Below are 12949 nucleotides of genomic sequence, written 5' to 3'. Positions count from 1 at the left end.
AGAATATCAGATGCTGTTTGTTTAGCATGTTCTACTGCTGAGCAATGTTAGAACGTTCTTTTGTACAAAGTACAAGTATACGTATAATTCTTGTATTTTATTTTTCTATGATTTCCAAAGAGATGTTGTAGAATCTTGCACACTGTAAGAGGCAGTTACAGCGACTATTTATTTGCAAATAAAGTTGAACAGTTCTGGTGGTTGACTGCTCATTTTCGTTTCAACAAGAATCCACGGAGACTCGTTCAAAGGAGGGAAAATATCTTTTAGATTGTTATTTTCAGTGTTGAAATGAAGAAGAAGGGAAAAAAAAAAAAAAAAAGGAGCAACCCTTTCGTATATACTTAATTTGAATACGTTAAACTGCACAGACTAAATCCTCCACCTCTTTGTCAGATACATCTGATTTTCCACTCGTTCAACCAGGCAGGTTTCATTGAATCATACGCATTCCTGGTAACCAAAAGATGGAGCTGTTGGACCACTGACCAGCTCTGCAGCTGCCCTGTGAGGAGTCCAAATGAAAAGTCTTACAGTCATAATGAAAATTTAAGATTACGTGAACAATTTTCAGACTGGGTACATTATACGCTTTCTGCTGAGAATTTCCCTCATCCATTCCTGATATTTTACAAGTATAGTTCAATTTAAAGTCCTCAAAATATGTTGAAGTATGAGATGAATTGTGGGCAAATTTCACTGTGTTGTTTTGGAATGTATTTCTTATTCTTACTTCTTTTTTTTTTTTTTAATTTAGATTTACAACAATCTTTCACAGACGGGTCGCTCGTGGTTGTAAAGCACAGCAGACTGAGATTGGCTGCAGTTATTACTGTAGGAGGACAGAACATGTAAAAAGATAAAAGTGCTGTGTGGAGGGGGGGGAGGGGTTGCGTCCAAGGGGCCCACAGGAAGTAACAGTGGTCCGTCCACAGAGATAAAGCGTTAGAGTAATAAATCAGGATCTGTGTGGTCGGCCTGGGAAGCTCTATACGTCACGATCAGGTCACCTGGTGGTTCACTGACCTTAATTCGCCCTAATAGGATTACCTGTCACAAACTGGGATTCCCGATCATCGCTCAGTTTGTGTGTTCACAGCGAGTACCGGGGAGACGCCACTCACGGCTATATTTACCGTTTAACGTTTTGATGTCGTGGGCATATCTACATCTAGCGCCTTTAATTTCCCAGTAATCGGACCACCTATGGGGTGACGTGTTGAACATTGAAGTGGTGTCAGCAGCGGCGGAGCTTTCATGGGGCTGCTGGACAAACTGTCAGGCTGGCTCGGCCTGAGGAAGAAAGAGGTCAACGTTTTGTGTGTGGGGCTGGACAACAGCGGCAAAACGACCATCATCAACCAACTCAAACCAGCGACCGTAAGAGCTTCCACTGAATTCAACATCCAATTGAGGCCTTCGTGCTCGTGCTCGTAAACTCTTGTAAATGCTGCGCTCATTTGGGATTTGTTTTGTTAAAAAATAAATAAATAAATGGGAAAAAAAAAAAACAAGTCTATTTCACTGCAATCGTTCACTGATTGGTTGTTTTCAGACTTCCAACCATTTAGGTCCGTTGTCAGAAGAGTGGAAACATGTGAAACAGGTAAAAAAAAAAAAAAAATCACACTTTTCCTTATGTTCTTCCCTCGTTGACATACTTTTGCCGTGACCTGTTTGTGTGTTTGTGTGTTTGTGTGTTTGTGCGTTTGTGTGCAGACAAATCCGCAAGAAATAGTCCCAACAATTGGCTTCAACATTGAGAAGTTCAAGAGTTCAAGGTAGAATGAAGTAGACATGCAGTTTACAGCCAATTTCACGATAACTAACCCACCAGTTTGTACGACGCGAAGCTGTTGATGTTGTTTGTTGTTGGTTTTTTTTGTTGTTGTTTTTTTCTCCTCCTCTGCGTGCAGCCTGTCGTTTACGGTCTTCGACATGTCCGGACAGAGCAGATACAGAAACCTGTGGGAGAATTATTACAGGTAATGTGCACGAACACGCTTAACGTGCCTGTCGACGGGTCGAATGTCGAAACATTTTAGCACCACTCGTGTCCAATATCACGGTTTCTCTGCAGAGAGTGTCACGCCATCATATTCGTCATTGACAGCGGCGACAAACTGAGAATGGTTGTTGCTAAAGAGGAGCTGGATACTCTTCTCAACCACGAAGGTACGCAAACACCGTACTTCTGTTTTACATTAAAAAAAATAATAATAATATCAATAGTTATATTATTACAAATCACAACAACAAAAATCTCAGGACACTTAAAGGAGCAGTGTACCCAGGAATTAAACAATTTGGTCTGTGCCTGACATGTTTGCAATACCTGTAATATACAATCTCCAATCAATATGGCACGAATGCTGTATTGCTTTTATTTTATTTAATATATACTCTGTATTTTTAAGCAGCAAGTTGTCTAGGAAACCTTAATAATACTTGGGACCTTTTAACCCCAAAATAAAGTAGCACGTTTTATTGGCATTAGTATCAGCAGTGTCCTGGGTTTCAGTGGTTTTTTTTTTTTTTTTTTTTAAGTTCTTCTGTAAAATTTTAAAATGAATCGTAAGTAGCATTAAGGGTGTCGAGTTTATGTATTCAGTCCAGTTGAATGGTAATATTTTCAGATATTTAGCCATTCAAACTAAAAGCTTCAGTCCACAAATGCCAATAAACATAAAATAAAGAGATTTTGGTCTCATTGTTCGCCGAGGATTCTCTGGTTCCATCTGTCTTCTTTCCCAGATATCCGCAACAAAAAGATGCCGGTGCTGTTCTTTGCGAACAAAATTGACCTGCGGGACGCCATGTCTTCTGTCAAGGTCTCACAGATGTTGTGTTTGGAGAAGATCAAAGACAAACCCTGGCACATCTGGTAATATTATCTGTCAATACATCTGACGAAAGTCCCGATAATCGCCGGAGACGTCGCTGAGTATTTTGAGACGTGGAACATTTCAGTCTGTTGTCTTGAGGGAGGCGCACTTGGATTAAAGTGACTGAAACCGAGCCAAGTCCCGTCACATCTCCCATCTGCAACATTTTGTGCTCCCTAAGTTGGAGCTCGAAGTCTTTAACAGAGACAATAAATTGATGAAACATATTTACACGCTGGTTACCTCCCAGCTATGCGTATTTCGCTTTTCAAGGACTCGTAGGTTAAATGTAACTGAGCCGCAGCGACGCGCGGTTACTGGAAAGCCCGGCTCCTTTTTATACGTGCGCTTTCCACCTTGTTTACTCATTAGCCAGATGGGAGAGACTGATGGATTAAGAGCTAGACCGCTTCGACATCCAGGATCCGAGAAAAGTCACCAGAAAATGAGTGTGTGTGCCACAAGCAGATTAACTCCCCCAACATCTTTCTTGGTTGTTGTTTTTTTCAGCGCCAGCAACGCTATAAAAGGAGAGGGCCTGCAGGAAGGGCTGGACTGGCTTCAAGGTATCACGTCTCATTTGTGCATTTCATGAAATTCAAATATAGTTACTGTCTGCAACCTGTGAACCGCCGCCACTAAGGTGTTGTTGTTGTTGTTTTTTTTCATACCTGTAGAACAAATGGCACAGTAAGTATCCTTGTACCCATGGCAACATGTGAGGCGATCGTCGCGGTAGGCTGTATCTCGGCATCTCTCTGGGTGGGATTTAGGTTTTACTGGAGGTCAAATCAATCAATATTTTGAACCGTAATCGAGACGAGAAAAAAATAAATCATATATTCAAATTACCGAACCTCCCCGACAGAATTAAATCCTCTCCAGAACGGGCTTTTGTGTTACATCTACTATATATTCTACTGTTATTCATGACTTCGTCCTGCGTTGTCTAAATGTGATGTTTCCTCCCCAACACTGCTCCGTGACCGCCACGGTCACGTTTTCTTTCATGAAACGTCACATTTTGTATCCAAACCTTTAGTGCGTAGTTAAAAATGAAAATTTAAGATCCTACAGAAAATCAAATGTGTTTTGTTTTTCTTCTTCTTCTTCTTCTGCCAGATCATATAACAATGAACACATGAACGACTGAACGTGAACCTGTGAGCGTGGACGGAGAGATGCGGTAAACTGGATCTCACTCACCACTCAAAAAGTGTTCGTCACACTTGATGTTGTAGGCCTTAAACTTCAACGTTAAATAGTAGTATGTGCGTGCTACACTTTTAAGACCATATTGAACTTGGGGGGGGGGAATGAAAAAAAATCGGAATAGTACAATTTGTATGCGAGTACTTGTGTAAAGTGTTTATTTAGAGCGCCCCCTGGTGGATCTCCTCGTTACACACCGTTAGGTACACGTGAAAGCGGTCTGAACTCAAAGTACCTTCTCGTATTGTGTCTACACGGCAACGCTGAAACGTTTTTATTTTTATTTGACGCATCTTTTTTTTTTTTTTAATTCTACGACACACGCTTTATTCATTTACACCCACTGGAACTATTTTTGAACATGACGTCGGTGCTGAACATTGTACGATCGGGAGGTGAATAAAAGTTTGTTACGGAACGTGTGTACGCTTTGGTTTGTAAGTGATCGATCGCACAACGATGCCTGAAAAGAAAAATAAATAAAGACAAATTCAAACTGAAAATATCACTTTAATAAATTATACAAAAACAATGTACCAATTCAATCACAACTATATTTACAGAGTTCAATGAGAATAAATAATGTGTCACATAAATATTGTCCCTTTTAATGAATAAATATTAAATACTGTTAATAAAATGTTAACATCCAAAATGGTTGAAGAACAAGATTCCGTTTTCAAAAACGTTTCTATAATTAACCACACTAAGTATTTAAACAGCTCTATTTTGAACTTTTAATGGAGTCTTAATTCCAACTTTCTGTGAAATGAAGCCGGCCGTGAGACCACTCCCCGTGTTCACGTCCGTCTTCACCTCCTGCTCGTTCTTCCTCCCGTTGTAAAGGCCGTCCCCCTCTTTCATTCCGTTCATCATTTAACCCCCTTCATTATTGACGCGTGTCCCTCCCCGTCTCTTCCTCTGCTCCTCCACGTCTTCACCTGATTCCTATTTGAGGACCATGTGGAGGAATTTAGTGTGGAAGCGAGCGCTGGAGTCCAGGAGGATGCACAGCGTCTGGAACGTCTCCCTGTCTTCAAAGTGGTTCCCTGGAAACGGATAACGGCAGCGCTGACTTTTTTTTTTTTTTTTTTTAAATGTCACTTTAAATATGCATCGCTGGTTCCGTTTTCAGGAGTGTAAAATTACTGCATTTAAAAAAAAAAAAAAAGACGCGACCCGAGAAGAGAAACGTCGCCGTTGACGACCTACAGACGCGCAAAGTGAGATGAGGGTCACGAGTGAGAAGTGGTTCAGCTCGGGTCACAATCCAAAAGAACCAGACGTCTACGGGACGCAAATTTCATAACTAAAATGTGAAGCGTGTGAGTAGCGGCGGCGACGTCACTACAATCACTGGCTGTTTTTTTTTAATTTTTTTTATTATTATTATTAATGCTATTTTCCCCCCAATCTTTTTGTCCCATTTCAGGTCACATGAGATCTTAAAACTGGCCGATTCGTTCGTATAAACACATTAGCAGAGACTTCAACTGCATAATTAACGAGACCCTCGACTTTGTTTTGTTGGCCGTTAGCACGAATAAGGACGAACATCGAACGGTTGGATGCAATCAAGAGACAAATTCAGGTTCAGCTCCAGGAGGCTGCCGACCTCACCTGCTATAGAAAACTCGTACAACTCCCTGGTGACTCCTGAAAACATGTTCTCCAGCTCCTGGATGAAGCAGAACTTCTCCGGAGCTGTGCTGAAGACTTTGCAGATCTGCTGCACCAACTTCACGGCCCAGCTCATGTGATAGCCGTCCTTCTCGCACACCTGAGGGTGAAGCCGCGGAGAACACAAAACCGCTCAGGGAGAACTTTCCTCAGTACAAATGTTGCGAAAGCTTTAATTACTTTACAGATTTCATTGATGAAAACAATTAGGGTCGAGTCGCGAGCTCCTGTTAGTGCACGGCGGTTCACCGAAATATTTACTGCGTCTGCTTTTTCCTGCGATGACGAATCAAAATGACCCAGGACGATCGGCCGGAGACGCTTTCAGACTAAACCATAGGAATAAAACTAAATCCAGTCGGGAAATGATCCCGTTCCTGATGATATTAACCAGATTTTTTTTTTTGTTGTTGTTTTTGTTTTGTTTATTGGCTGAAAAGTTTGAAATGACATCCGCTGCGGCTCCCGTTACGAGGAAGTTACAAAATAACTAACCAAAACCGGCACCACGGAAAGCACCGGTGGCTCCTCGCGCCTTTTATTCAACTTGCTCAAACTCTGTTCTCTGCCTTCTGTCTCGCGAATGTGCAGTCAAGACTCGGCTGAGGATAAAATAACTCACCAGTATGATGTAGACGATGAGTCTTGAGATCTCGTGGAGTCGTCCGTTGAGGGCCTTGCTGGCCAGAACCGTGTAGCAGAAACTGCTGCCGCACAGCACCAAAAGACGAGCCACGTTCTCCACGTGCCACGGTTGAGGGATGACTGGAGACGGCGAGAAGAACAACAACGCTCGACTGCTATCATTTCCGTTGACCAACATTCGTTTTAATAGACTCAAGTTTTTAAATGAGGGTCGGGGGCTTCTAAAAAAAAAAAAAAAAAAAAATACGCCCCTTTTCCATTACCGGTACCGACCCGCTTTATTTGGTTTCCGTCAGGTAAACGTTGTGAACATGCCGAGCCGATACAAAAAAAATAAATAAAATGATGCAAAAAAAAAAACCTGAGTGATGAGTGATCATAAAGAATCCTCCCACAGTGCTCGACCCGGGACGGTCTGCACAAACTGGCCGTTGTTAACCAGCCCGAGCCACTAAAGGGGACGCAGTTTGTTTTTTTTATTCACTGGACGACTCGACTAAAGGAAACCCGGAAACCAGGCTGTGGTGAGGCGTGACGCAGACGTTCCTCTGTTTGGTTTCCCACCAAAGGATCCAGTAAGGTTGACCTCACCGCAGTAGTAACGCGGCCGCCTTAAGGGGAAACCATCTGCAGCAGAAAACACCGTCCATGAAGGAACCCCGGTACCAAAAGCGAGTGGAGGATCGGCGGTGCCAGCAGTGGAGAAGTCCTTACGAAGACGTTACCTGACGCAAAGAGTCCTGTAACTGAAGATCCTTCTGGTCGGCTACCGTCCAGAAAAACAAAGCTTCAGTAAAGAGACTTTTCTCTGCGCTCAGGTATCATCACCCGGAACTCTTTCCACCCGGCGTGCGCGCAACACAAACAAACGTAGACGTAAGATACCAATGAGCTCCTCCAGGATCGCCAGCATGGAGTCGGTGGTGCAGCCTTTGACATCTTGTTCGCTGAAAAGCATGAGGATGGCCTTGGCCAGGTCCCACAGAGCGCCGTGAGGAAGCCCCCTCTGCACAAAGTCCTGCCAGCCCAGGGTGCCTGCAGGGAGGAGAGCACATAATGTCACAATTGAGGGGGGGGGGGGGGGGGGGGGGGGAACGAACCGGGAAACCACTTTTCAACGGGAGCGGAAGTCCCTCGCGGACGCGGCGCGTATGCAAGAAGGGAACTCACCCTCGGGCAGCAGAGGTCCGTAGAGGACGAACAGGAAGTGGGCCTGGCTGACCATGGGCCAAGGGTTGAGGAGCTGGGTTAGCCAGAACTGACCCTCCAGCTGGTTCGGCCACGGGTCCAACAGAACCTGACGACAGAAGAGTCGAAGCTGCAGCTCCTGGTACCACCTCACTCCTGTCGCACACAAACGCACAAACGGCTTCACGCGTTGCTTTTCAACCTGTTAAGACGTTCGAAAAGCCCCGAAGCCTTTAAAGCACTTAAACCTTGATGGATTATTATTATACCAACAAACGGCCGCAGACTGATGTACGAGAATAATGTCTGGCGTTGTCATCTTTTTATTTGTAATCTTGTTATTTGTAATCTTTTTATTTGTAATCTTTTTATTTGTAATCTTTTTATTTGTAATCTTTTTATTTGTCTTTTTTATTTGTAATCTTTTTTATTTGTAATCTTTTTATTTGTAATCTTTTTATTTGTAATCTTTTTATTTGTAATGATTTTCATGTTGGTGCGCTGCTGTGTGCGAGAAGCAGCGTAACTTCGTCATGCAGCAGCACAAAGTACTCTAATTACACACATTACAACGCTCCCCTAAAAATACACTGACTTTAGACATCTGGCTTCCAGCTGCATGTGGACGACGTGTAAATTTGCCGTCTGAACAATGTGGGAAAATTATACCTGTCGGTCTGAAACTAGCAAAGGTAATTGCGACGCAGCTTTCACAGAAAGAACGACGTCCTCCATGATGGATCGTTCTGCTATTACATTTCTTCTTTGTCCTCTTCTACGCTCAGGAGCCTTTTCGCTGTCACACACACACACACACACCTGGCTTTGCGGTGATTACTGCTTCAATTTTCGGCAGTAGGTTTGTGATGTCACACAGGAAGTTGAAGACTCTGTGGCACTCCAGCTCGTCCCACCCGGCGATCAGTGTCTGTGAAGTCATCAGCGCAACATCCCTTAATGTTTTTTTTTTTAGTTCCTTTATTTTGTAATTTCATATTTTACCGCTGAAATGTTTTTAAAGCACCAGGTGAGACAAAGATTATTTCTACCTTGATTTACTGTCATCGCAGTGTTGCTTGAAAGTTTGCGAACCCTTTTGATTTTCCCACATTTCTGCATAAATACGACCAAAGACATCATCAAATTTTGCTAGAAGTCTCAAAAGTAGATAAAGGGAAACTAATAAAAAAAAAAAAAAATTAAATGAAATAAAAAATATTATTACATTTCATTTCGCTGACACTTTTATCCAAAGCAACTTAGAATAAGTGCATTTCAACCATGAGGGTACAAAACACAGAACAACAGGAATCAAGAAAATACAATTTCTTCAAGAAAGCCAAACTACAAAGTTCTATCAGTAAGTGTCATTTTAAGCGCTACTAAAGTTCTACTATTCAAGGTAAAAGTCGGAAGAGGTGTGTTTTTAGTTTGCGGTGGAAGATGTACAGAGTTTCTGCTGTCCTGATGTCGGTGGGGAGCTCATTCTACCATTTAGGAGCCAGGACAGAAAACAGCTGTGATTTTGTAGAGTGTTTAGCCCAGTGAGGGAGCAACAAGCCGATTAGTAGAATATTATACTTGGTCATTTATTAATTGAGGAAAATGGTCCAATATTACATGTTTTAGGTATTATTTATGCAGAATTTGTACAAAATCTGAAAGGATTCTCAAACCTTCAAGCACCTCTGTAAGTATTTCAGGTTGTTTTTTTTATCAGCACCTGGTGATTCACCTGTGGAGGCTGTAACAACACTCACCTGGAGGAAGACGCCGTAGGTGGAGAAACCAATGCAGTCATGAGAAAGACACTGCTCCAACATGAAGCAAGGAATCTGAAATCAGTCGCACAATTTTAGAATTTTTTTTTTTTTAGTATCAGTGGATATTTGGATGAATCAATATTATTTTTTCCAATAACAACAATACTGCAGTGATTCTTGTGAAACATTTGTAATATAATATAAATATACAGAATCGGACCACCGTGGTTCACTATTTGAACTATTTTACCCACTGGACAAAAAAAAAAAAAAAAAACGTATTTAATTTTCAAAAGATGGCGTGCAGTTTAAAGTTACATCAAATCTATAAAATTGTGTACCTTTTTATAATTGTTGCACAGTATATGGAAAAATATCACAAATGTGATTTTGTATTGCTCCATAGTTCAAAATATGCGAAATTAACTTAACGATCGGTAACCACAGAACAGAACCCCAAATGTTCTCTGCATCACAACAATCAAACATCACTACTGTACCGGTGGTTGACCTTTCACCTGTCCCTTCTTACCTGTGAAATCTTGCTGAAGATAAATTTTAACCTTTCCTTTGTGGGTAGCAACAGGGTGCACCTCTTGAACAACAAACCTGAGACATCAAACACAAAAAGCACATCGCCGAAGTTACGTAATACAACCCGTGTACTGATCATTTACAGTAAATATATGTTAAAGTGCGGGGGAGGTTTTGAGGAATCCGCTTGCTGCAGGTCGGCAGGTTGTCGGGGACAGTTTGGTCTTATAGATCAGTGAGCCATACTAAAAAAAAAATAAAAATGAATTACCGAGGTCTCTGTAGTGTCCAACAGAAGATCTCTGTTCAATGCAGGTGGAGTGATGAAAGCTGTGGATGATGGTTTTATTCTTCCAGGTCTGAGTGGAGATGTAGTCCAGAACGTATCTCGTGATTTCCTTAGATACCATGCTGAACACACTGATCTCCAGCACTGACACACACACACACACCAAAACCAATAAAACAAAACAATATTAGGACTTTAAAAAAAAAACAGTTTTCTTTACCAAATGTAACAGTACCTGTTAAATAATATTAAATGTCTTAAAAGAACTTGTAATGTAACACTAGTATTAGTATTAATAATCTAATGATTTCATATTTAATAATATACTCATCAGAGGGAGCAAAACAGTACTTTTACTTTAATTATTTAACTACATTTAGCCGCTAATGCTGATGTACTTTTACTGGAGTAGGATTATAAATGCAGGACTTTTACTTGTAACAGAGTATTTTTTTCATATATTACTATATTGGTCCTTTTACTTGTAACAGAGTATTTTTTCATATATTACTGTATTGGTTCTTTTACTTGTAACAGAGTATTTTTTTTATATATTACTGTATTGGTCCTTTTACTTGTAACAGAGTATTTTTAATATATTACTGTATTGCTTCTTTTACTTGTAACAGAGTATTTTTCATATATTACTGTATTGGTCCTTTTACTTGTAACAGAGTATTTTTCATATATTACTGTATTGCTTCTTTTACTTGTAACAGAGTATTTTTCATATATTACTGTATTGGTCCTTTTACTTGTAACAGAGTATTTTTTTTTTCATATATTACTGTATTGGTCCTTTTACTTGTAACAGAGTATTTTTCATATATTACTGTATTGGTCCTTTTACTTGTAACAGAGTATTTTTTTCATATATTACTGTATTGGTTCTTTTACTTGTGTAACGGATCTGAATGCTTCTTCCACTGCTGGTTGTGGTCCAGGCTCAGTCCCACTCACCGGACAGTTTATCCAGGATCATGTCCAACACCTCTGCCGGGACTCTGTGGAAGAAGTTGGTGCCGGTGGTTCGGGCCTGAAGGCGGGTCACGATGGTTCCGGCCTGAAAACGACCGGTCCTCTTGCCACGCCGGGATTTGTGCGTCACTGTGTACTTTCCCATTTTTCTGGAGGTTTTCCTGACCATTGTCATCGCCTGTTTACTGACTGTATTCAAACAGATGAAGCAAATTTGTCATGTAAATAAAAAATAAAAATAAAAACTCAAGCTAACCGAGCTCCGATGCTGCTGTTCGTCTGGAGACCAGCAGCTCTCCATTACATTACATTACGTTACATTACATTACGTTACGTTACATTATATTAGCTCCACGAAAGCTAACCACAGCTAGCCTACCGCGCTCGCGAAACTCCTGACAAACTCGATTTGAACTCGGTAGATTTGGAGGTTAATCCGACATTGACACGCGGAACTGACAAGACTACAAAAACTAAAGTCACAGCAACATCTTACCAGCGGAATTAGAAACGTCAACATCAAAAAGCCAGAAGGAGAAAGCAAGAGTCCCACCGAGCTGGTGAGTTGATGTCGCTTCAGGGGACGACGGCGCGAAAACTGTCTTCATGTTCGCCGCGAGGAGAGTAAACACACGCGGCGTCCTGAGAGCACGCTGCCCACGAGTGTTTACAATGTCACTGAAGGTCATTTAAAAAGCCACAAAGTGTTCGGAAGGATTATTGTGGCTAATATGCAGACGTATTTATTTACTGCCACAAATGAAGCACAAAGAGAACGAGTTCACTAAATAATGTAGTAATTAAATAATGTAAGCCTAAAAAAAAAAAAAATTAAAAAAAATACCAATATATTGTGTCTCAAATATCAAGTAAGTAACTCGTCGGTGGTGGAGGAAGTATTCAGATCCTTTTTCTTTAGGAAAGAAATACAGCGATGTAAAAAAAAATAATAAAAAAAATACTTCATTACGAACAGAAATCCTAAAGGAGAAATTCTACTGTGCAGCCAAATGTAGTAAAAGTATTAAAGTAATACTACTGGTTTATATTATTATATATGACGTCATTAAATTATTAATAGTGGAGCACCAGTGTGTAAGCAGCATGTTACAGTTGGAGCTGCTGCAGGTGGAGCTGGTTTAAACTGCTTTATATCTCATTTTACATGTGTATACATGTCAGGCGTCCTCAGGTGATTACTGAGAGTGGAAAGAAAAACAAAACAAGTTCAGATCCACAAGTCTGTTTTCAGTTTTTGGACTTTGTCTCCAGTCTTGGATGTTGGATCATTTGAACATTTCCTCAAATGAAACCATGTGAGAACTTTAGAGTAAAAATGTTAGTATTTGGTGGAGCGGTTAACAACTCAGACATCTAAAACCTGACTCAGACTACACACTGCTTTTTGTTAGAAGCCAGAAAGATGAATAAAACAACAAAAAAAACAATTGGAAATACTGAAGTACAAGTAGCTCAACATTTATTACCAGTAAAGTACTTGAGTAAATGCATTTAATTCTGACATGTAAGAGCAGGATAAACAAAGGTGGCTGCTCTACATTTCATAGTGGTCCTACAAACGTGCATGCTTGGTCACTGTTACCATGACAATAGATTAAACTGAGTCATCATTAATAAATCAATTCAACGTGTGCTTTTCTTGCTGTGAAAAGTCAAAATGCCTCCCGGGGTAACGGTATGTTATATGAATGGCCCTATAAACTATAAACACACACACACACACACACACAATGGTTTTCTGTTATTTTGGATGA

The 12949-nt window shown here is 40.8% G+C and overlaps 2 protein-coding genes across 2 annotated transcripts; one reads left to right on the top strand and one right to left on the bottom strand.

Moving 5' to 3' along the window:
* The first annotated feature begins 1002 nt into the window (after window positions 1–1002).
* Window positions 1003–4030, top strand: LOC138620864 (ADP-ribosylation factor-like protein 6). The gene is made up of 8 exons (XM_069698454.1): window positions 1003–1380; window positions 1556–1606; window positions 1720–1781; window positions 1917–1985; window positions 2081–2175; window positions 2755–2884; window positions 3396–3451; window positions 4008–4030. The coding sequence occupies exons 1-8, from the start codon at window positions 1258–1260 to the stop codon at window positions 4028–4030; spliced, it is 609 nt and encodes a 202-aa protein (XP_069554555.1). The 5' UTR covers window positions 1003–1257.
* Window positions 4031–5045: 1015 nt separating this feature from the next.
* LOC138620850 (F-box only protein 47-like) lies at window positions 5046–11349 on the bottom strand. Its single transcript, XM_069698434.1, has 10 exons — window positions 11157–11349; window positions 10179–10340; window positions 9906–9982; window positions 9371–9445; window positions 8430–8538; window positions 7593–7766; window positions 7308–7457; window positions 6400–6542; window positions 5718–5877; window positions 5046–5146 (listed from the first exon to the last, which is right to left on the bottom strand). The coding sequence occupies exons 1-10, from the start codon at window positions 11347–11349 to the stop codon at window positions 5046–5048; spliced, it is 1344 nt and encodes a 447-aa protein (XP_069554535.1).
* Window positions 11350–12949: the final 1600 nt, after the last annotated feature.

Source organism: Brachyistius frenatus, unplaced genomic scaffold, assembly GCF_029030835.1.
Source record: "Brachyistius frenatus isolate BFR_SWC_R1_liver_20210118 unplaced genomic scaffold, ASM2903083v1 Contig_27, whole genome shotgun sequence".
NCBI lineage: Eukaryota > Metazoa > Chordata > Actinopteri > Embiotocidae > Brachyistius > Brachyistius frenatus.
The sequence above is the reverse complement of the archived record's forward strand: the minus strand, read 5'-3'. Positions and strand labels throughout refer to the sequence as shown.

What these genes read in the sequence shown, in the direction of transcription:
- LOC138620850 (XM_069698434.1), bottom strand. Translation starts at nt 11,349, where the DNA reads ATGACAATGGTCAGGAAAACCTCCAGAAAAATGGGAAAGTACACAGTG. An exon ending in CCTACGGCGTCTTCCTCCAG is followed by an intron (nt 8,539 to 9,370) that starts GTGAGTGTTGTT and finishes ATGACTTCACAG; the next exon opens with ACACTGATCGCCGGGTGGGA. An exon ending in CGGACCTCTGCTGCCCGAGG is followed by an intron (nt 7,458 to 7,592) that starts GTGAGTTCCCTT and finishes TCCTCCCTGCAG; the next exon opens with GCACCCTGGGCTGGCAGGAC.
- LOC138620864 (XM_069698454.1), top strand. Translation starts at nt 1,258, where the DNA reads ATGGGGCTGCTGGACAAACTGTCAGGCTGGCTCGGCCTGAGGAAGAAA. An exon ending in CTGTGGGAGAATTATTACAG is followed by an intron (nt 1,986 to 2,080) that starts GTAATGTGCACG and finishes GTTTCTCTGCAG; the next exon opens with AGAGTGTCACGCCATCATAT. An exon ending in AGGGCTGGACTGGCTTCAAG is followed by an intron (nt 3,452 to 4,007) that starts GTATCACGTCTC and finishes TTCTTCTGCCAG; the next exon opens with ATCATATAACAATGAACACA.